Source organism: Dipodomys merriami, unplaced genomic scaffold (assembly GCF_024711535.1).
Source record: "Dipodomys merriami isolate MVZ:Mamm:240054 unplaced genomic scaffold, mDipMer1.0.p SCAF_3, whole genome shotgun sequence".
Lineage (NCBI taxonomy): Eukaryota > Metazoa > Chordata > Mammalia > Rodentia > Heteromyidae > Dipodomys > Dipodomys merriami.
In genome coordinates, this window is record NW_027204492.1 from 56,919,941 (window position 1) to 56,943,511 (window position 23,571).

A 23,571-nucleotide genomic window follows, 5' to 3' on the forward strand; every position below is an offset into this window, starting at 1 on the left:
TCACATGCAGAATCCCTACTTGTATAAGTTTAGAAATGAAAATGTTCCATTTGCTTTTCAATGTGTTCGTTGAGAGGCTGTGTTCAGATATTCTTTTCTGTATGATTTTACTTTCTGAACAGTTCATAGATTTGGGTTTGTGTAATTTCCAAATGAGTACACATGAACAAGTACAAAGTAGTTGTATTTCGAAAAGGAAACTATTTTTTGCAGGGGTGGGGGGAACTTTAGCTTTTGGTTTTGCTAGATATGAGTTGAATACATTACATGTACACAGTATAGCAGATGCGCTCACCCAGCAGCCTGTCTTCTTTCTTATTGCATTAGTTTTTAATTAAGGAAAACAACTAGTTGGAGGCAGTTACTTTCTGTGAAATGTAATGAAGATTTATTTTGGAAGTGACCTTCAACTTTATTAGCTGAAGCAGTAATCAGAAGAATTAATAGAATAATCAAATTATATACAAACCAACAAATCATCTTGAATCATGCTGTCAGAAGTATAGCTATACATGGGTTCTTATTATTTTGCAGACATATCTTTTTTTTTTCAGGCAGTTCAATTAACATTCTTTTTTTTTTCTTTTATTTGGTAACATACTGTACAGAGGGGTTACAATTGCATGGGCAGGATAAAGCGTACATTTCTTACCAAGCATTGCAGCCTCCTCCTTTGTTTACCCTTCACATCACTTCCCAGCCTCCCCCCTCCCCCCCATCCCAATCCTTCTCCTTCCCCCCTTCCCCCCCCCACACCGACGTTGTAAAGCTCATTTTGGACATGACAACTTGTACTTCTCATTGTTGCAACAGGTCCACCTGTATCCTTAAACAACTGGGTTTTCCCCATCTCCTCCACAAGTTATACTGACATCAAATATAGTGAAAGCAGGGGTTATACTGTGGGGGAAGGACATACAAAGCAACAGAGATAATCTTATAAATGCATTAGAAACACATGCATGAAAGAAAAAAACATTAAAATACATATCTAAGGGTTCATTTTCCTGACATCACATTATCTGACCTTTTCTGCTTGACTCATACATATTCTAGATATTGCAAATAAGGGAAACCATGGGACCTGTGTTTCTTTGGGGCTGGCTTACTTCACTTAATATAATTTTTTCCAAGTTTTTCCATTTCCTAACAAATGGGGCAATGTCATTCTTTCTGATGGAGGCATAGAATTCCATTGCGTATATATACCACATTTACTTGATCCATTCATCTACTGAGGGGCATCTGGGTTGGTTCCATATCTTAGCTATGGTAAATAATGCTTGCAGACATATCTTAAAAAATAGTACAACTACTGGATTCTTACCTTGATAGGAACTGAAATTGCATTTTGGATGGCTATGCAGAATGGGGTACCAGCCAAAAATATTCACAACTGTTCATTTGTCTGTGATACAATCTGTGATACAACTTTGTCACTAAAGGACAAAGTTGAAATTCAGTCCAGTGTTGGTGTACTATCTTCCAGTAAAACCCAACTCATCATTGGAAACAGTATTCTATGAATTATAGTTATATTGGTTTGCATGTCTGTCATTTGGGGTTAGTAGCATCAAAGAGTTAGATTATATGGAGATATCCACAATTATATGAATAATATATTGTATGGTTGTTATGTTGCTTTTGTGAAATTTTCTTGAGCTTGTTCTAAACAAGTGATTGAAGTGTCAGTTTACTAAGTGAAACAAATAGGAAAACAAAGTCCCTTATTAGACTCATGACTTCATATTTCTCAGGAACCACTTGTACATATTCCCTTGTTCTTTTTACCTCTTATTCAAAAGGGATGATGGGAAATTCCTTGGTGCTGAGCCTTGTAATTTTTCTAGCTGCATATATGGAACTGGGGAGGTCTTGACCAATCCTGTCATAGAGTAGATAATAAATACTTAACTATGAGTACCAGCATGGTTTTGTGCAATCAGGAGTCACAATCTGGCAAAGGCTATGAAAAGAAAGTGTTTATTTTTCAGAAAAAGTCCAAGACTTTATGAAGATAGAATACAAATAACCATTTTAAAATGTGTAGTCCATTTTACTGTATCTGCATGAAAGTGACATTTTTGTTTTGAACTCTACTTCTGACAAAAGAAAGCTATGCTTGTACATGAAGAAAACTCTTTCCTCAAATGAATGTTAGTGTCAAAAGATGACCATTGCTTTTCTTTTCAAATTCGAATTTTCTTGGTGTTAATTTCAAAACTATAAACCTTTGTGAAATGTGTGGAAATTATTTTGGTATTTAATAGTAAATTGCTGAAAAATTGTTTCAAAAAAGAAATTTTAAAAATATGTGTGAGTAGCTGGGTGCCAGTGGCTCATACTTCTAATCCTAGCTACTCAGGAGGCTGAGATCTGGGGATCACAATTCAAAGCTAGCCCAGGCAGGAAAGCGCATGAGACTCTTATTTCCAGGCAACCACCAGAAAACTAGAAGTGGTGCTGTCGCGCTCAAAGTGCTAGAGTGGTAGCCTTGAGCAAAAGAGCTCAGGGACATCATCCAGGCCCTGATTTCAAGCCCCACAACTGATCGATCCCCCCCCAAAAAGGGAAATGCGTGAACATTATAAGTAAGGTGAATTCAGAGTAAGATAAACTTCCTTTCATAGATAGATTTTCTCATGGAAAAAAAAGAGGCTGAATTAGACTTCCCTAAGGTGCCTTTATTGTTACAGAAGATTGCAAATGGAAATCCCCTATTGGTTTTCAGAAAAGTAGAATGTAGCCACCTCAGAGTTGTCCTTATCTTTTGTGTGTATCTTCTGAAGCGATTGAGAATTCTACTAACTCTGTTAATGTTTGCATTCTGTTGACTGTGATGGGTATCTTCTTTTAGAAGACCCACATTTAAAATTTTTAATGCACTACTTCTTGGATATCATCCAACATGGAACATTCATGAAAAGGTAAATAAAGATATGACAAAATTAAACAACCTAGGGGTTGACCACATAAATGACTTCTGGGGCCAGGGTAGATCACAGAAAGAATGCTAGGTGGGCTGAAGGCAGACAGTAGGGAATGGAAGAAGCTAATATGAAATGTGGAGCACATGATTGATCAAAGGGAACTGCTATTATGTTACCACAGCTCCTGATTGCAGACCCTAGATTCCCACACCAAATTTTCCTTTTTTTTTTTTTTTTGGCAAATGAAGTCAAATATCTAACTTATTTGTGCCAAAATATTGTTTTAAAAGAACTGGTGTTTGAACTCAGCCTAACAGTTGCTAAGTAAGCACTAGGCCCTTTGAGCCAAGTACCAGTCCTGTGCAAAAATAATTGTTGTACCATTAAAGTCAAGTAGTACATATCTATAGGATGAATTTAAATCCTGGGCTGCCAGTTGGCAACTCTTTCTGATAGGCAAACAAGTTTTATTTGTATGTTTAGGAGGATGGTATCATTCTCCAAACTGATACTGTCACTAGTTTAAAATTCTTCTTCACTCTATCATACTCATGCAATATATTCTTAACTAGCATCAGTATTAAATTTTCTATCATTTCTGTGCCCATTTAGGAAACCACATTAGAGTATCAGTGTAATATTTTTCTTCTCACAAGTTGACAACCCAGAAACACCAGAGTTAACATTTGATTCCATCCTAATTATTGTGTCATTTCTTCTTAACCTCTTGGAGTTAGACATTGCTTAATTTGATTTCTTTGGCTGTCTACTAAAGTTATTACTTCCTGAATTCCTTCTTTCACCCTTAGCTGCCCTCCTGCATCAAGTATCTGCCTCCTTCATCTTCTCTCATCAAACCAACATGTTTTTTTTTCCCAGTGGCAAATCCAAATGCCTATCTCTTAACCTCGTAATTATTTCAGCTTGCCACTCCTCCTCCCTGTCCTTTTCTGGTTTGTTCAGTCATTTAGCTATCCATGCACATTCACCTCTATTTGTCTTGTGTGATATTTTCTTTCATTCTGAAAGTCTTATCTCCATATACCCCACAACATTCTAACTCATTCCTCAAGTCCTGATTCAGACCATTCATCAGACTTTTTACTCCTTCTCGCTGCTTTTTTCTTCTTTTTTTTTTTTTTTTTTGGCCAGTTGTTAACCTTTGGGTCTCCCAACTTTAAAGATTTTCTTCCTTTAGTGCTAAAGTTCTACAACTTCTTTTCCAATGCATGCCTATTTGTCTCCCTGAGTCTTAATTTTTTCATCTTGAGTATTAATTTTTCAAAAGTTACTGTGCCACTTATACCATTTGTTTCATAGGCTTAACAGAGGCCCAAATCCATGATTTGCATTTTCATACCTATTGTAAAACTTAATACAGTGCAGGGCCATGAATAGGTGACATATATAGCCCTAGATGAACAGTGGCTGAATGATGGTTGGTGGATATATCTTCAGTTCCTGACTAGTACCATTAGCCTTTGAACTAAGGACACTTGCAGGCCTGTTCCAAGATTTGCCTAACACAACTAAGTATCCTTTGTTTTTAATCTGACTATGTAACTTGGCACATGCCAACAAAGGAAGCCTGGGTCACTTTTGCATTTGAGCCATCTCAGTTTACCGCGTAATGGCCAGTCTGGAACCCATATTGGGGAGTACAGGATTTAAAGGAAATGAGTTGATTTGGGGAGTGGAAATGGTATAGCAGAGCAGTCCAGGGAGCAGTAGGGCAAACTATTACTTTGCTAGGAGAGTCAGTTTTGTCATAACTAGCTAATGCATAGAATTTTTGAATATAGAACCCACAAGAGAAAAGAATGTGGTCTGTGTAAGGTAATTATACCTCAGCCATTTAACAGAGTTCTTTGAGAGGGGTAAATAAGGTAAGGTTTGAACAAGGGGGAGCAGTGAATATTTGAATTTTCAAAAAGCCTTTGATAAGATTTTATACCAAAGACGGCTTTAAAAAAATACGGTCTCTCACCAGGAGGCTGGGGATAATGTTTAGTCATAAATAGAGATCAAGTTTAAACTCAGGAAGGAAGGAAGGGGCTGGGCATTAAATGAGCTCTCACTTGCATGGGGAGATTTTTTACAGTAGGCTTTCTTAAGAATGAATGTTTAGCTTTTTTTATGACTAAACATTTTGCTAAATTGTTGGAGAGTCTGTATAGTAACTTCTCACCCTACTTTTTAATCTGTTTTCCAGTTTACAGCTGGTGGAAAGTGTGTGCACATAGAAAAATTTTAACTTGAAAAAAAATTAGCTGAAGGACAGTTTCACATGGGCCATGTGAACAAAAAAAACAGGAAAATATTGTCAATGGTTGTGACTGTAAGAAAGTGGTCCCTGAACATATTTTTTTTAATTGAAAAAGTGATGTACAAAGGGGTTACAGTTACATAAGTCAGGTATTGACTACATTTGTTTTTGAGCACTGTCACCTCTTCCCTCATCTTCTCCCACTTTTTTTTCCTCATGGCTCCCCACCTCCACAAGTGTATAGTTCATTTTCAACATGGTGTCTAGTGAGGATCACTGCTGCATTTGTTCATCTTTTCTTCTACTATCTGCACATATTTTTCAACTCATGAGAGGTATCTAAAAGTTGTTATGTAGCTCTTGCTGAAGAGGTTAGTTTTGTTCTTTCATATTTCTGCATTTGAAAATACCCACATACTTCTGGACATAACCATGAAGGATAATAGAAATGGAAAGGACCATATTCTTGTCTGGATTGAAAATTAGTACCTATTCACCTGTTTATTTTTTGGGTTTTCAGTGCTAGGCAGTAAAAGGAACAAGAACTTAAATAAGGATTATTCAAACTGGAAATGGATACATCATATGCAGACTGTCAAACCAGAGAAACAGGCTGAGAAAGGAAATCTCACAGTCTTAGCAGATTCGCTGCATGCTTATTTGCTATATCCTGAAGTGTGAACCATGGGCTTGCTTTGACATAGTCAGTTTTCTTAGTAGCTTAGTTGAAATTAGGTTTAAACCACTCAGAAAGCCAGAAGTAGTGCTGTGGCTCAAGTGGTAAAGCACTAGCCTTGAGCTGAAGAGCTGAGGGAAAGCTTTCAGGTCCAGTTTTCAAGCCCCACAACCAACAACAACAACAAAAAAGAACAACCATCAAAAGTTATCATTGTGATAAGATGTTCTTAGGAATTCATTGAGTTAGTGAGTTAGTTTGGAGGCTGTGACCCTTGTACAAACCTAGGAGCCACTGTCCTGTGTATCCATGAACTAGATAAAAAGCCTAGGTTGTGATCCATGCAAATAAATTGACTCCCACTATTTTTTTTTAATTTAAATTTTATTTTATTTTATTTGAGAGCATACTGTACAGAGGGGTTACATTTACATTGGCAGGATAATGCATACATTTCTTACCAAGCATTGCAGCCTCCTCCTTTGTTTACCCTTCACCTCCCTTCCCAGCCTCCCCCCTCCCCCCCACCCAATCATACCCCCCTCCCCCCCACACACCGACATTGTAAAGCTTGCTTTGACATGACATTTTGTAATTCTCCTTGTTGCAACAGGTCCACCTGAATCCTTAAACGACTTGTTTGTCCCCATCTCCTCCACACGTTATACTGACATCAAATAAAGTGAAAGCGGGGGTTACACTGTGGGGGAGGGACATACAAAGCAACAAAGAAATAATCTTATAAATGCGTTAGAAACACATGCATGAAAGAAACGAAAACATTAAAATACATATTTAAGGGTTCGTTTTCCTAACATCACATTATCTGACCTTTTCCGCTTGACTCATACCTATACTAGATATTGCAAATAAGGGAAACCATGGGACCTATGTTTCTTTGGGCCTGGCTTACTTCACTTTTAAAGGCCTTTTTAAAAGATTAAATGATGGCTTGTGTTTGATAATTTATGCTAATTTATTCTGAACCCTTGGTGTAGTTATTAATACAGATCTGTTTCTGTCATCTAGTACATAGTTTTATTGTGACTTTCCTATAGAAGGTTAAATTTAAGGACAGCTGGAAAAGCTAGAAAAAAAGAGAATATATCACCTACAGAGTGTCACCAAGAACAGATGAGGCTAGATATATGGCAAAGGACTATGAAATAGAATCGGTTTCTGGGAGGGTTTTCTGAAGGCTGTGTATTGCTTTTTGACAGCTTTTTCTAAGTTAAGCATGATGATTATGCCTTCTAAGAGTGACAGCAATGCCTAAAAGGCAGTTCATCTACCCCATAGGTCTTTCTTAGAATGTAAAATCTGCATCAGAAACCCCACTGGATTCAGATACTTGTACTAATTTTATTTTGAGTTATCACCAGTGCTGTGTTCTTTCAGGTCCATGTAAACCTTTTTGAAGACACACAAAATAATCTATTCCTTGTCACCTTCCATCTGAAAATTAGTAACTAGTGCTAATCTTAATGAAAGGCAAGAGATTGTACTTGTTGAGGTTGGTTGACTTTTTCTAAGAATCACCCCTCAGAGTGAATAAGCGAACATCCACAAAAATCCTTAAGCAAGACTTGAAATTTCTGATTTGAAGGGTTCTTGTTTGCTTAACACTCTTTGCTGAAATTTTTTTAAAATACATATTTTGTTGTAAAAATACTGTACAGAGGGGTTATAGTTACATGAGCAAGGTAATGAATACATTTCCTATCAAACATTGTTACCTCCTCCTTTGTTTTTCCCCTACCATCTCTTCCCTCCCACCTCCACAACCACCCCCCGCGGGGCGCCCCCTCCCTCCTCGTCCCTGCCTAAATTGTAAAGTTCATTTTTCAGCATAGTGTCTCATCTCATTGTTACAACGGGTCAACCTGTATGCCTATTTAAGCATTTTGTTTTTCCCTTCCCCTCCCCAAGTTAGAGAAGTGTATATACAAGATGCAGGGCACCGACATCAAATACAGTGAAAACGGGGGTTATACCTTGGGGGAGGAACATACAAAGCAACGAAAAAAATCATATGGTATATTATAAATACATTAGAACAATTTTGTTTGCTTGTGAGGCTTGAACTCAGGGCTTGGGCACTGCCCCTGAGCTCTTCTGCTCAAGCCTAGCACTCTACCACTTTGAGCCATAGTGCCACTTCCTGTTTTCTGATGGTTAATTGGAGATAAGATTCTCATGAACTTTCCTGCCTGCACTGGCTTCGATTTGTGATCCTCAGAATTCAGCCTCCTGAGTAGCAAAGATTACAGGCATGAACTACTGGCACCTGGCTTCCCTCCAGTTTTATCATTACAGATGGGAATGAATATTGCTTCCCATTTTGGCTATGCTGGATTAGTGTATGAGGCTATGAGGTGTCCTCCACTTTCATGATTCTTTGGAATAGAGTCAAGTCTTATACAAATGAACCCCAAGAACATAATGTGGGAGGTGAAGCCTGGATTGGAATTTTTATGAATACTTTTGCTCTTGAAAAGACATTTTGTTCAGGGCCATAGAAAGTCTAAGCTGACTTGATAAGAATAGTTCTCATCTTAAAAGGGTTGTTGGGGAGAGATGATGCTGTGATTTACATGCTGCTCAATTTTGCCTTCTACAAGGCACATCACTTCAGCAAAAGTGTTACTTCTGACCCCCACCATACTAACATTTCTCTTCCCTCTGCTTCTGGCTGGAACAAAATGTCAAATAACAAGAAAAGGAAACAAAATTAAGGACTGTAGTATACGTGAATGCTCTGCTAAGTCATTTAAGTTTTTAATTAGTTATCATGATATATTAATGTAAATAGATAATCTAAGTATAGAACCATAAAAATGTCATATGATAGATACTGTAAGACAGCATTTGTTATGTGTGTGTAAGCAACACTTAAGACTTTTAGGGGACCATCCCACAATGTAAGAGTGTATATTTTATATATCTAATCAAAATAAACACACATATACATATAGACATCCCTGCACACATTTTTTCAGACCAGCAGGCACTAAGTAAACATGATGGAAAACTGTGCTGTTTTACATACAATGCTATGATAAATGTTTATGTGTGAATGTACTTATAAATAACACAGTTGTACTTTGTATACTAGGCTCAATCACTAACTCTATATTGTATCTGACCACATTGAAATGTGCCTTAGCACTGGGTGGAACTGCTGCTTTGTCAACTTAGAGTGTAACTTGGCATGTCAGCGAAGTGCAGTGATGCTGATCAGTGTTCTCTCAGCTTTTTCTCTTGTAATACATCTTTTTTGTTTAATTTGTTTTAAATGGCGTATTTTTTTTTTTTTTGCCAGTCCTGGGGCTTGAACTCAGGGCCTGGGCTTTTGTCCTTGAACCTCTCTCTGTGCTCAATGCTAGCACCCTACTACTTGAGCCACAATGCCACTTCCAGATTTTTCTGAGTAATTTATTGGAGATAAGACTCTCATGGACTTTCCTGCCCAGGCTAGCTTTGAATCATAATCCTCAGATCTCAGCCTCCCAAGTAGCTAGGATTACTGGCATGAACCACCTGTTGCTGGCTTTTGAATGGCATTTGATGAAGTATTAAAATACATTTTTGTAGTGTCTTAACTTGGAGTAATATTACCTGTTGTATTTGGTCTATTTGTAGATTTTTGGTAAAAGAAGTCCCATAAAATTTAAAGTTACTACCCTGAGATCTGTCTTATGTGACAATCTTTTTGGCCCCAGCATAGTTGCAACAGTTCACACCAAAGCCAGAACCTCACTGATCCCAGTGATATTTGCTAATTTTGATAACTTTAACATCCATCTGGGAGAGTTTAACCCTTCAATCGCTAGACTAAATAGATTGTCAGCAAATATATTAAGTGGAGCTTTACTACCTCCCAGAATCTATGGTAAAGTGTTCATCTCTTACTCATAGCACTTCCTTTAAAAACATTCTCATTTATCAATATACTTGTGTGTATGTGTGTGTGCGAGAGAGAGAGAGAGAGAGAGAGAGAGAGAGAGAGAGAGAGAGAGAGAGAGAGAGAGAGAGAGAGAGAGAGGGAGGGAGGGAGGGAGGGAAGAAGGAAGGGAGGGAGGGAGGGAGGGAGGGAGGGAGGAAGAGAGGAAGAGTGAGTATGCTAGTACTGTGGCTTGAACTCAATGCCTTGCATCCTTACTCAACTTCTTGTACTTGGCTGGAGCTTTGCTAATTGAGTAACATCTCCAGTTCAGCTTTTTGCTAATTATTTTGGAGATGACCTTGAACCATAATACTCCAGATCACACCTCTTGAATAGCTAGGGTTGCAGTTGTGAGTCACCAGCATTAGCTACTTTCTAAATCACCTTTTGGGGGGATGGGGGGCGTGGGGCGGGTACCAGTATTGGAATTTGATCTCAGGGCCCCAAGCTCTAGTTTAGCTTTTTCTGCACAAGGCTGGTACTTTACCACTTGAGCCACCACTACTTTTGGCTTTTTGCTGCTTAATTGGAGATAAGTATCACTTTGATTTGTCTGCCCCAAGCTGGCCTCCACCCATGATCCTCAGATCTCACCCTCCTTAGTAGTTAGGATTGCAGGCATGAGCCAATGGCACTCAGCTTCTTAATCACTTTTCAAAGTGTATATTGCAAGGCATTCATAATTTGCTGGACATTTTCTAATTTTTAATGATTTTTATTAGCATATATTAGTTATGCAAGGGTAGATTCATTGTGAAATTTCTAGACATGTATGCAATGTATCCTGACCAAACCCACTTCCTCTATCACTCTTCCTTTTGCTAGACACTTTAAAGACAAGCATCCCTATAGCAATACTTACTTTGAGTTATTAACTATTTAACATGTAATTCATTTAGTTTGTATGGACAAAATAAACATTTAGTTGGTTTCTTTGTTGTTGTTGTTTTTAATGTACTATGTGATTTTTTTTCTGTTTCTTTTGTATGTTCTTCCTCCTGTGGCATATCCCTGTTGTCAATGTATTTGATTTTGGTACCTTGCATCTTGTATATACATTTATCTAATTTGAGGAGGGGAAGGGGAATAACAAAATGCTGAAACAAGGTCATAGGATGACCATTACAACAATGAGACTCACAAGACACTATGTTGGAAATGAACCTTACAACTTTGGTGGGGGGGGGGGGGCGGCGTGTTGGGGAAGTGGGGTATGGAAGGGATAGTGGGAGAAAAAGGAGGGGGTAACGATGGCTGACAAGAAATGTACTCATTAACTTACTGTTGTAACTGTAACCTCCCTGTACAGCATCTTTACAAGAAAATTATATATATATATATTGGTCATGGGGTTTGAATTCTGGGTCTGGGTTCTATCCCCAAGCTCTTCAGCTCAAGGCTAGCACTCTACCACTTGAGCCATAGCGCCACTTCCAGTTTTCTAGTGGTTTATTGGAGATGAGAGTCTCATGGACTTTCTTGCCCAGGATGGCTTTGTACCGTGATCCTCAGATCTCAGCCTCCTGAGTAGCTAGGATTACAGGCATGAGTCAGTGGTGCCCAGCTACAAATATGTATTTCATTGCATTTCAAAAAAATAAACATTTACTTTGGGAAGACAATTTTATAGAATCTAAGAGATGATTGACCTCTTTGTAATGAGCTTTGCAACTGGACAGTTATTAGTCAACTTTGGAAGCAGCTTTGATCATCTGACACATGACAATGTCATGTGGCTTGCTTTCTTCTTCCTTTCTTTTTCTCTTTCTTTCTTTCTCTTTCTTCCTCCTTTCCTTCTTCCTCCCTCCCTCCCTCCCTCCCTCCCTTCCTTCCTTCCTTCCTTCCTTCCTTCCGTCCTTCCTTCCTTCCTTCCTTCCTTCCTTCCTTCCTTCCTTCCTTCCTTCCTTCCTTCCTTCCTTCCTTCCTTCTTTCTTTTCGTTATTTCTTTTCGTTCTTTCATTCTTTCTCTGGTCCTGGGGCTTCAACTCAGAGCTTGGGCACTCTATCTGAGCTTTTCTGCTCAAAGCTAGTGCTCTACCACTTGAGCCACACCTCCACTTCCAATGTTTTGGTGGTTAATTGGAAATAAGAGTTTCATGGGGTCAGGGTTTCATGGGGCTTTGGACTGTGATCCTCAGATCTCAGCCTCCTGAGTAACTAGGATTACAAGTGTGAGCCATTTGTTAATTTCAGAAAATAATGATACTTACCATGAACCAAGTTAATAAGAATTGCTAGAGACCGCTTGGACCACATCACTTATAATTTCATCTCAGCAATAATATTTTAATTATGCCAATCAAGTCCCTTGACCTCTTCCCCTCATTTTCCAAAAACCCATGCCTTGTAGGATTGTAGTAGGACTCACTGTGTTCATAGACAGTATCATTATAACATGTAAAAACACCCTTTGGCCTGATTAGTGTTTGTACTGTTGTTATTGGATGTGTGTTCGAATAACCATATGTAACTAATAGTTATTCCTCCACAAGTAATTTCTTACCTCTCATGAGAGCTGAGGTTTTATATACATGTCCCAAGAATTTCTCACAATGACATTTCTTTTTTTTGGGGGGGGGGATCTGGTCATGGGGCCTGAATTCTGGGCGTGGGCGCTGTCCCTCAGCTCTTCAGCTCAAGGCTAGCACACTACCACTTGAGCCACAGCGCCACTTCCGGCTTTTTTTTCTTTTTGCTTATGTGGTGCTGAGGAATCGAACCCAGGGCCTCGAGCATGCAACGCAAGCGCTCTACCACTGAGCTACCTTCCCAGCCCTCACAATGACATGTCTTACCCAAGTAAGAGAAGGATTCTGTCAAAGGACAGCAATGAAAATATTCTAAATTTTAACTCTTTATATGGGAATGATTGAACAGAATAGCATACAATGGTTCTTTATCAATAGCCTCATTTTACCTGAGTTCTTGCAAAATACTGGTGCTTGTCACTGAAGTACAAGATACATAATGAAAGTAAAAGTAAAAGGGAAGAGATGCCACCATTGTGAACTCAATGTGCCCCTCTTTCTAGCTGGCGAGACAGGCATAGAGAGGAAAACCCAGAAGTGAAGCAGTATGAACTGTGTGTGTGTGTGTGTGTGTGTGTGTGTGTGTGTGTGTGTGTGTGTGTGTGTGTGTGTGTGTGTGTGTGTGTGTGTGTGTGTGTGTGTGTGTGTGTGTAACTGCCCACCCTGTGCAACTACAGCCTCTTACAGTAGATAACAAGTCATACTTTCCAAAAGCACAATGCTTAGGTTCTCACTTAAAGCTATGAGGGAATTTTGTTGGATGATTATAACCATGTGTCTTCTCTAATGCTGCTTGTCATCTATACCAACCACTACTATACATTCTGTTTTTCAAGAAATATTTTCATTATCTTTATCTTGTACAAAGGAGTTGCTGTTCATCAAAGCAGTTTGTAAATACAGTCCATCTTGATCAATGTCACATCTTTCAACATTCTTACCACCCCTCCCAACTCATCCTTTCCCTTACTTATCTTAATTTTAGTTATGTACTGAATTTGTTTGCCTTTTAATAAAGCAGTTTATGTAACACTGCATCTTGACATGTGTCATCCCTTCAACATCTTCACCCCCCTTTGACCCACCCCCTCCCTTGTATTTCTCAATTCTGTGACTTATACAACAAATTCATGCCTGCAGTCTCCCCGCTTCCCCTCTTCATTCTTCTGTCCCTTTTCCCTTGGCACCACCATACCCTTTTGCAAGTACCCATTTCCTGGTAATTGCTTTGATGGGCTTTGACTTAGTCTCTTTAAAGAATTATACTACTACACATTCTTTACCTTCTTATGTTTCTTCCATGTGGAATTTACCCATTGCTAAAAGTTCATATTGTTCAAAAGCAAATCTTTCTAAAAAATAGTTGTATATATTTTTAGTATGTTATGTCTTTATATTTTTTTTTTCAGAAACTTTATAGCAAAAAAATCTTAAAAATGTATTTCCACAAAGATGCTAGATTATTTGTGTTAATGTAGCAATATGTTTCATAAACACTGGAATATATGATGAAAGGGAATCTTAGTAGTTACATTCAATTTTAGGTAAGTTTATTTCTCAGTGAATTTTGATAATATGGTAATGGTAATAGTCTGGAGTAGTTTTATTATATTCTATATTTTATTCTTTTGATTTTTTTCAAATCTAAGATGCTTAGATTTCCCAATGGGGAAATGCATTATTTCAATAATTAATTATTAGTAAATAAATAAAAATTTATTAATAAATTCCCCGATGGGGAATTAATGCATCCAGAATGTTTTCTCTGATGGTGTGTATTATAGTATGTGTGTGTGTGTGTGTGTGTGTTTGTGAGTGTGTGTGTGTGTGTGTGTGTGTGTGAGAACATAGATTAACCTTTCTGAAGTTGGTCAGTTGATAGCAGCTCATCCTTAGTTACTCATGAGACATTTGGAAACACTTGCTGCTACTCCCCACGTAACATAAATATAACCCCAGATGAATGAGAATATTGATTTTGTTGTCCATATTTTTATCCATTGGAAGCTTTAACTTAATTCAGCCTATGTATATGAAGTAGACCAGTGATATTTTGTGTGCTTTCACTATCGATAGAAAACTGTGAAGATCAGGTTAATTGTCTTGATTACATCAACTGCCTTTTCATGAGTATTCCCCTAGCAACAGAAGGCAGAATACCACTTGAAAAACATAACTCATGAAATATGGATAATGGGTCTAACTGGCGCCATCTTGGCTTCTTGGTGGATGAAGATGAAGTCCCACCCCCAGGTGATGGGCGTGCCTGAATTCCTAGAGGCAGGGGTGGGGACTTGGGCAATAGGTTACTTGAACTGCCAGATCTGTGCCATGAATTCGTGAGACTCTTTGAATTCTCAAGCTCCCTGTGACCCTTCCTCTGACCTTGACCCTATTTAGACTGGACCAGCTCAGCTGCCATTTTGTGCCATGTCTTATATTTCCTGACTCTCTTCAGGTCACCATGGCATACCTCTTCAGCTCTCCATTGGTGTTGATCTGGTTTGTTGGGATTGTTTTCCCACTCTTTCTTTACTCTCCCATTCTCGTGGCTCAATTTTCTAACAGTGTTAAGTGTATTTGAGGCTGCAAGTTCTTTGGGGACATGTGTCCATCTACAGTTTTCACTGGGTTTCTAATAAAGACTCCTGATATGACCTCTAAAAATGTGGCTTCTCTCTATCTCGTAATTGAATTTCTTCTATATAACGCAACAGTCTAACCAAAAATTGATATTTTTTTCTAATCCTCTTTAGAAGTAAATAGATTAAAATGTCTTAAGACTAAGTATGCCAGCACAATTGATAATATAGTCACATAACTTGACGTGATTGGTGAATAAGAATAACAAGAAATATATCTTATAGCTAATGTACTGGATGTAGTCTTCACATGTTTTCAACTACATGAAAATTTTGCTTTATTGTTCTGTTGTGGGTTTACTTATATTATTCTAAATGCTTCAATGTAAAAAGGAAAGTTTCCTTGTAATAGTGGTATTCTACACCAAAAGCAATGATTACCTAACCTGTAACGTACCATTCATAGTTGGTCATGTCCACTAAGATGATTGAATTTATAATGACATTAGAAAGGTTAAACCATACTTAGTGAGTATCACTTACTTCTACCACTTGCATTTTAAATAGAATCTATATAGATTATGCAATATTTTCAGACTATATCAGAAAATACACAGAATAATTTAATAAACACTAATGCATTCATTGACAGCTTTGCCAAATCTTAAAATGTGGTTATTTTCTAGAAGAAATTGAGCAAATGAGATATTCAGTAAACTTTGATTCCTTCCCTACCCAGAAGAATTGCTTTTTTGAGTTTGGTATTTATAATTCTCTTAATTTTTTTTCATGCTACATATATGCAATATTTTGATATATTTTGTAAGCATAAAGTAATGAAACTTTTTATAAATGTTATCACTCTAGAAATACTCTTTTCTAAATTAGCATTTGTCACAAAATTTGTACATATTTTGAAATTTATTCACATTGATTGATTGGGTTGAAGTTCATTCATTTTTTTTTCCTGTTTTGGGGCTTGAACTCAGGGCCTGCCTACTGTCTCTGAGCTTTTTTGCTCAAGTCTAGCACTCTACCACTTTGAGCCACAACACCACTTCTGGATTTCTAGTGGTTAATTGGAGATAAGCATCTCACAGACTTTTCTGCCTGGGTTGCCTTCAAACTGTGATCCTCAGATCTCAGCCTCCTGAGTAGCTAGAATTACAGGCATGAGCTGCTGGCACCCAGTGAGTTCCTTCATTTAAATAGCTTGTGGTATTCTATTGTAAAATGTGAAAATTTAGGCAAGTCTTCAGTTAGAAGGTGTAGTCCCCATGAAAGTATTCACACTTCTAATACAAGTTTGTGGGATTGCAAAATTATCCTCCAGTTTGATTGCTAGATGTCTGTGACAGAAGTCATTGAAAGCTGTTATACTCATAGACTTGATTTATTAGAGGGAGTGAATATAGATTGAAATCAGTCAAGGGAAGAGGGGCTCCGAATGTGGAGTTTCTACAATGTCTTTTCACCATGGAGTCAGAATAATGTCCCTCTCCCAATATGGATATGTGACATTGCACACAAGAATGACCAACCAAGAAAACTCCCCTGAGTCTCAGTTCAGGACTTTTTTTATTGGCACTGCATTTATTAGGTATGTTTGATTGCCCATGGAGCAAATCTCAATTTCCCATGCCCTCTGAAGGTTGGTTGATAATACCATATTCAAAGCCCTCTCCCTAACTCATACTGTTAAATCTTTTTGACATGGCCAATCCCCACCCTAAGACTATCTGGTGTTCCCAGCCCTGACCCTCAATCATACAATTAGAATGTTTCTTGACCCAGTGCCTCTAGGCAAGCAAAAACATTCCTTTCAGACATGACATTTTGAAAGCTTAGAGATCACCTCCCAGAAGCTGAAGACAAAAGCTAGACCTTCTTTGGATAAGGTGAAATTCCTTACTGCACATACTATTTTTACATTTTATTTTGTGCATTTTTTTCTTAATCAGTATATGAACTGTTTCTTATGATTATACAATAGTACCTATTTTATTTATTAATGTATACATGAAAAATTATACCCATCATATACAGCTATTTGGCACATACAAAAAAGTGCCATTTACAAATACTAATTCATTTATTCCCCAAAAGAGCTCTATATGAATAAGTGCTATGATTTTATAGACGAGAAAATAGGATACAGAGAGGCTGAATGTCTCCTTCTAGATCTTACAGCTAGTATGTGACAGAGTTGGTATATAATCCTACTCATTCAGAACTCCTTCTCTTAGTCTCTATGCTATGCAACCTTAAAAGTGTATAGCAACAAAAGTTTTATATACATTTGCCACACAGGTGTTAGGGTTTCATGAAGGTCTACACCTAACAATAAGGTTGCTTCTCTAGCCAGGTGCTGGTGACCCATGTGTGAAATCCTAGCTACTCAGGAAAGTGAGATCTGAGGATTGTGGTTCAAAGCCAGCTCAGTCAGGAAAGTCTATGAGACTCTTATCTTCGATTAACCTCCAGAAAACCAGAATTGAAGCTGTGGATCAAAGTGGTATAGTGCTAGCTTTGAACAAAAGATATCAGTGACAGAGTCCAGACCCCACGTCCAAGCCTCACAACCAACCAAAACAAAACAAAGGATTGCTGTTCTAGAGATAGTATTCATCTTGAACTTGACTAATAATGCCAAATTGTCATTGGCACGGATACTTTTAACAGTAAATTTTTATATGACTCTTTCCCAGTCTATATGTATACTCTTCTTTTTATTGTCTAGATGTTTAAATTTTTGAAGTACTTCATTTTTAGTCTTTTTCTGTGTATTTTTTGCATTTTTTTGAAGAAATCTCTTTCCCTAGTTTTAGAAATTTGCCCTGCTCTATTTTTTTTTATTATTACAAGTTTTACTTTCTGTATTTATGCCTGGTAACTTCCTGGAATTGAATTTGAAAATGGTGGAATGTAAGAGTATAATTACTCTTCTCATATGGACAATCTGTTGTCCTCAAATCTATGGGCTATTCTTTCTCCACAAGACTATAACTCTACATTGGTCATTATTTTGTCTGTTTATGCATAGCTGGTTCATTTTCTATTATTGCTTAGTGCAAAACGTAGTAAGCTAAAACAACAGAGATTTATTACATTCTTGAAGATCATGGGTCTAAAAGGGGTAGAACCTCATGGATGCATTCCTTAGAGCAGTAAGGAACATTATTTTTTCTTGTTTTTCCAACTTAAAATGCCGCTTTGCATAGTTTGCACATGTCTTCCTTCCTGTAATGGCCATGCTTAGACATCTGCTCTCATCCTTACATCCTCTCTGAGACCTTCCTGCTTCTTATTTAAGAAACTTTGCGGTTTTATTGCACTCTCCATATCATGTCATCTCAAGGTTTTTAATAATTTCTAAAGGCTTCCTTGACATGTAAGGTAATGTATCCACAGTTCCAGGAATTAGAGTATGAATATTTTGTGGGGTGGGGACATTTTCATCCTGCTGTAGACTTCCTTTTGGCAATTACATTGTTCTTGTTTCTGATTCATCCATTTTTAACATACTCATAATCTGTATCTGATGGTTCTATCAGAATAAAGTTTTGGGGGAATTTAACCCTGCTCTTCTTGTATTTGCTAATTGTTACTCAGGGCCTGAGGTCCTGTGTTATATAGTTTTAGATTTTAAACTCCTTATCAGGGGACTGTATTTGTGGTAGTGGATTGTATCTGGGCTTGGTTGAAGTCATACACTGCCAAAAAGGATTTGTAGTTGCTTCTACTGTGTCTCTGGGGTTATCACTATCCCAGAACCACTTGCCATGTTATTTCTTGGATAAGGGTGCTGGCGAGCATAATTTTAAATCCGCAGATCACTGACGGTAAGTACAGAAGTATAATCTTCCTCTAAACAGGGCTTAACACAAAGCAGCATTTTGGTTTGTTTTCCCCCATCTGCTAAGAAGTGGATCACCTTTTACTCAGTGGACCATAAGATCCCTTAAAGATCTAGAAATGGTATCTTACTCTGTTCCCAACCTGGCCGTTTAAAATTCAGTACATAGGTTTCTGAGATAAGCAAGCTCCTTAAGACTGATGCTCCCTTAATTCATATGCTTACTATTCCGGTTGTCAGTTTCCACTTCAGTTTCATGGTAAGTAAAACTTCTGAAGTCTTCCCTGCTTCAATCCTCTTTGAACATGTACCTGGTGCTTCCTGTTAGGTGTCTTAACACATTAGTTCTTAAGGGTAGTTGTGGTGTTTGTTTTTTGTTTTTGTTTTTTGCATTTGTTATATTATGTTTTGGATAAGGGCTAGCCTTAGGCCTTGATTCTCATACCTATAGTTTCTGTATTAGTTGGTGGTATGCATCGTCATGCATGGTATTTATTGAAATAGGTTCACAAACTCTTTTTGCCTGGGCTGGCTTGATCTATAATCCTCCTCTTATTTCTTAAGTCTCTATATGCTTGCAATTTCACAGGAATATACCACCATTCTGGGCAAGCTACTGCTAAATTTACCTCTGAGAGTTTCCTCAGGCCATGATTGAGAACATAATAAAATTATCAAAATTCTTTTTCTGCAATATCAGTTGTCACATGTAGTATACATAAAATGTAGTTTTCTTCACTTTTAGCCCAATTCTACTGATTTTTACTTTTCTTTTTCTAGGATGTGTGCTGTGTTTGGTGGAATCTATTGTCTTCGCCATTCTGTACAGTGCCTTGTAGTGGACAAAGAATCCAGAAAGTAAGGATGCTATAAGTTACCTTCCTATATTCATCCTCCAAATGCAGGTGAAAAATGTTAAAGTCAACTTTAAAAAAAAATGATTCTTGAAAGATCCTCCTTGGTATTAATAACATATCAACCTTGATTAAAAGTAATTTGTGTTTAGATCTTCCAGAACAAGGAAAGTGAGTTCAGAATATAGAAACTAAATTAATTTCCCTGCAATGTGACTACAGCTCCTGACCATCCAAGCTTGGAAGACAAATCATTTCAGCTGCCAGGGGTAGGCGATGAGTGATGTTAGTTTTCCTTGTGGCCTTACCTCCTCTAATTGATTTTCGTCAGATGACAACAAAGCCCTCTGTTATTGCATTTTTAAAAATGGAACTCACATAAAGACTCATCAGATTAATCTCTGCTGATAATGCATGTCACTCCAAGAGAAAAGATTTTAATGAGTTTTTAGGTAGATTGTTGTCATAAACTATCCTGCCCTGTTATCTGAGGATAAATTTTTTTACACACTATCAAGCCTACAAACCAGTTGAAGATAGGAATTTACTTGCTTAAAAAAGCTGAGTACCATTTATTTACCTGTGTATTTTTTCTTTTGATTATTGTTCTAGAATTTATTTGTTATTAGAGTATATAATTGTCTTATTTAAATGAAAGAAAATAATATGTTACACATCTAGATCTTTTCCAGGTTTTTCATTGAAGCTTTGTTTCAACTGAATGGAGATTTAAAAGCTATTGAAACAGCTTTTATTCACTTATTTAAATATATCAAGCACCTATATTTCTTGGGTAACTCTTTAAGGCTATGTAAAAAAAATAGTATCATTGAGGCCATAAAAATACCTTAATATTTTGAACTAGAATCTAATATAGTAAGAGTTTTAATCTCTACTGAATATTTTTGAGTAATTTCATGTCGTGTAGTCATAGTGGCATAAAATGACTGTTAACATGTCATTGAATAGAATGTGTTGTAAGTTGTATTTTGAGCTAGGGCAAACAAAAACCTTGAGAAATATGTAATAATAAATTTGTAATTCTGTAAATAAGAAAAGTTGACATGTGATTGTAAAGTACCTTTCAGAGTTTAACAAAAATGTATGAATTAAATGAAATCTGATAGTTTACAGTGAAAATAATCCATCCCTAAAGGCTAAGGTAGTCTCATCTTGGCTTATGAAGATCTCTAAGTGGGTCATAAAGGAATAGTTGTCTTTCTGACTTTTGGAAGTGTATTTTATATATGTGTATATATATATATATATATATATATATATTGCATTCATTCTGAAACAAGAGTATGACAGAAAGATAGATAATGAACTGCTTGTTCAGTGCTTATTTCCTTAGATCAGTCAGTCTCACATGTGACATGAAAAATTTGCATGGCTCATGTTCTTTTGATTTGGAATGGTTATGCTGTAGTACAGTAATAGCTTTTGTTGAAATGAAGGCTACATTTACCTTACTTGACCTAGCTTAGGATGGGCTATGAATAAAGAAATTCTTCTATATGATCTATGCAAATTCCTGTTACAACAGATAGCTGAGGGCTAAAGGTCTAGAGACCAAAAGAACTTCCAGATAGGTAGTATTTATTATACCTAAGAATTGCCAGGTAAGCTTGTCTAAAAAAACAAGGTTTATCATACCCATGGGAAATAATGCTGCAATAAACATAGTTGTGCTGTAGCTTTAATATGGTCTTGTTTGTGATGATTTGGGTAAATGTCCAAAAGTGGGATTGCTGGGTCATAGGGGAGCTCTATGTGGAGTCTTTAAGGAACCTCCATACTGCTTTCCGAAGCGATTGAACAAGTATACACTCCCACCAACAATGCAGTAGGGTTCCCTTCTGGCCACATTCTCTTAAGCATCTGTTGTTACTAGATTTCTTGATTATAGTCAGTCTAACTAAGGTGAGGTAGTATCTCAATGTTGTTTTGATTTGCATTTCTTTTATGGCTAGAGAGGTTGAGCATTTCTTCATGTGTCTATTGGCCATTCTTATTTCCTCTTCAGAGAAGATTCTCTTTAAGTCATTAGCCCACTTATTTATTGGGCAGTTGTTTCTTTGAGGATTTGTTGTTGGGGGATTTAATTTTTTGAGTTCCAAGTATATTTTATTTATTTTTTTGTTTATACATTTTTTTAATTTTTTAAAATAAGTTTTTATTGTGAAAATACTGTACAGAGGGGTTACAATCACATGAGCAAGGTAATGGGTACATTTCTTATCAAGCATTGTTGTCTCCTTTGTTTTCCTCCTACCATCCCTTCCCTCCCATTGCCACAACTACATTCTCCCTCCCCAACCCTCTGCCTAAATTGTAAAGTTCGTTTTTTGACATAGTGTCTTATACATCTCATTGTTGTAATGGGTTAACCTGTATTCCTGTTTAAACAATTTGTTTTTTCCCTTCCGCTCCCCAAATTATACCACCATCAAATACAGTGAAACAGGGGTTATACCGTGGGGGAGGAACATACAAAGCAACAACAACAAAAAAACACGTGGTACCTTATAAGTACTTTAGAAACAATAACAAGAAAGAAAAAACCACATTGCCCCATTTGTTAGGAGATGGAAAGACTTGGAAAATATTAAGTAAGCCAGGCCCAAAGAAACATAAGTCCCATGGCTTCCCTTATTTGCAATAACTATTCTGTGTCTGGGACAAGCAGAAAAGGTCAAAAGCTATGTACATATGACCAGATAAGATGATGTTAAGTGAAATGAACCCCAAGATAGGGACACAAGTGGTTTTTTCTTTCTTGTTATTGTTTCTAATGTATTTATAAGGTACTACGTGATTTTTTTTTTTTTTTGGTGCTTTTTATGATCCTCCCCTATGGTAGGTATAACCCCTGTTTTCACTGTATTTTATGTTAGTATAATTTGGGGAGGGGAAGGGAAAACACAAAAATGTTTAAATGGGGATACAGGTTGGCCCATTGTAACAATGAGATGTACAAGATACTATGTTGGGGGGAAGTGTCGCGGGGTGGGTGTAGTGTAGTTGTGGAGGTGGCAGGGAAGGGCTGGTAGGGGAAAAACAAAGGAGGAGGCAACAATGCTTGATAAGAAATATACTCTTGGGCTGGGAAGGTGGCTCAGTGGTAGAGCGCTTGCCTTGTATGCCTGAGACCCTGGGTTCGATTCCCTAGCACCACATAAGCAAAAAGAAAAAAGCCGGAAATGGCACTGTGGCTCAAGTGGTAGAGCGGTAGCCTTGAGCTGAAGAGCTGAGGGACAGCGCCCAGGCCTAGAGTTCAGGCCCCATGACCGGACCCAAAAAAAAAGAAAGAAAGAAAGAAAAGAAATATAGTTATTACCTTGCTCATGTAACTGTAGCCCTCTGTACAGTATTTTCACAATAAAAAACTTATTAAAAAATCTGTGTCTCCCCCTTTAGTGAGATAGGCTTATGGTAGAGCCAGGAATTTATAGTTTTAAGGCACATCTAAGTGAATGTATTGTGAATTGTCCTTAAATGAAACTGAGAAACACTGATCTGCAAGGTAAAATTGAGGACTTATTTAAGAGTACTATTTTCCATAATGGACTCTAGGTCTTAATTGATTGTAAACCCTTATCTTGGTCAACTTAGGTGAATAGTGACAATCAGATATGAATTTAAATAACAGATAAACCACTTCCCATTTAATAGTTTTTGTACCTTTGTAGAAAAACTTGAAATATAACCTTGATTTTTAAACAACTCCTAAGACGTGTAAAGGTCAGTTAGTCCTGGAATGAGAATAGACTTGGAAATCACTTCAGTGATTACAGGTGATCAATTTCATAAGCTTAGGCCAGTAGAATGAAGTAGACACACTTGGCAGCCACCTTCAATTTTCCTTCTAGATCTGATATGATACTGTGTTTATTGAATGTTCTTAAAAAGTATTTACCTCTTCCTTCATAA

The 23,571-nt window shown here is 37.3% G+C and overlaps 1 protein-coding gene across 1 annotated transcript in view; it reads left to right on the plus strand.

The window, feature by feature from the left end:
* The window catches only part of Chm (CHM Rab escort protein), a 190,803-nt gene that overhangs the window by 118,602 nt on the left and 48,630 nt on the right, over positions 1 to 23,571 (plus strand). Inside the window, exon 9 of the mRNA XM_070040109.1 lies at positions 19,565 to 19,642. Within this exon, the coding sequence (XP_069896210.1) occupies positions 19,565 to 19,642 (78 nt within the window). The remainder of the gene's footprint in view (positions 1 to 19,564; positions 19,643 to 23,571) is intronic.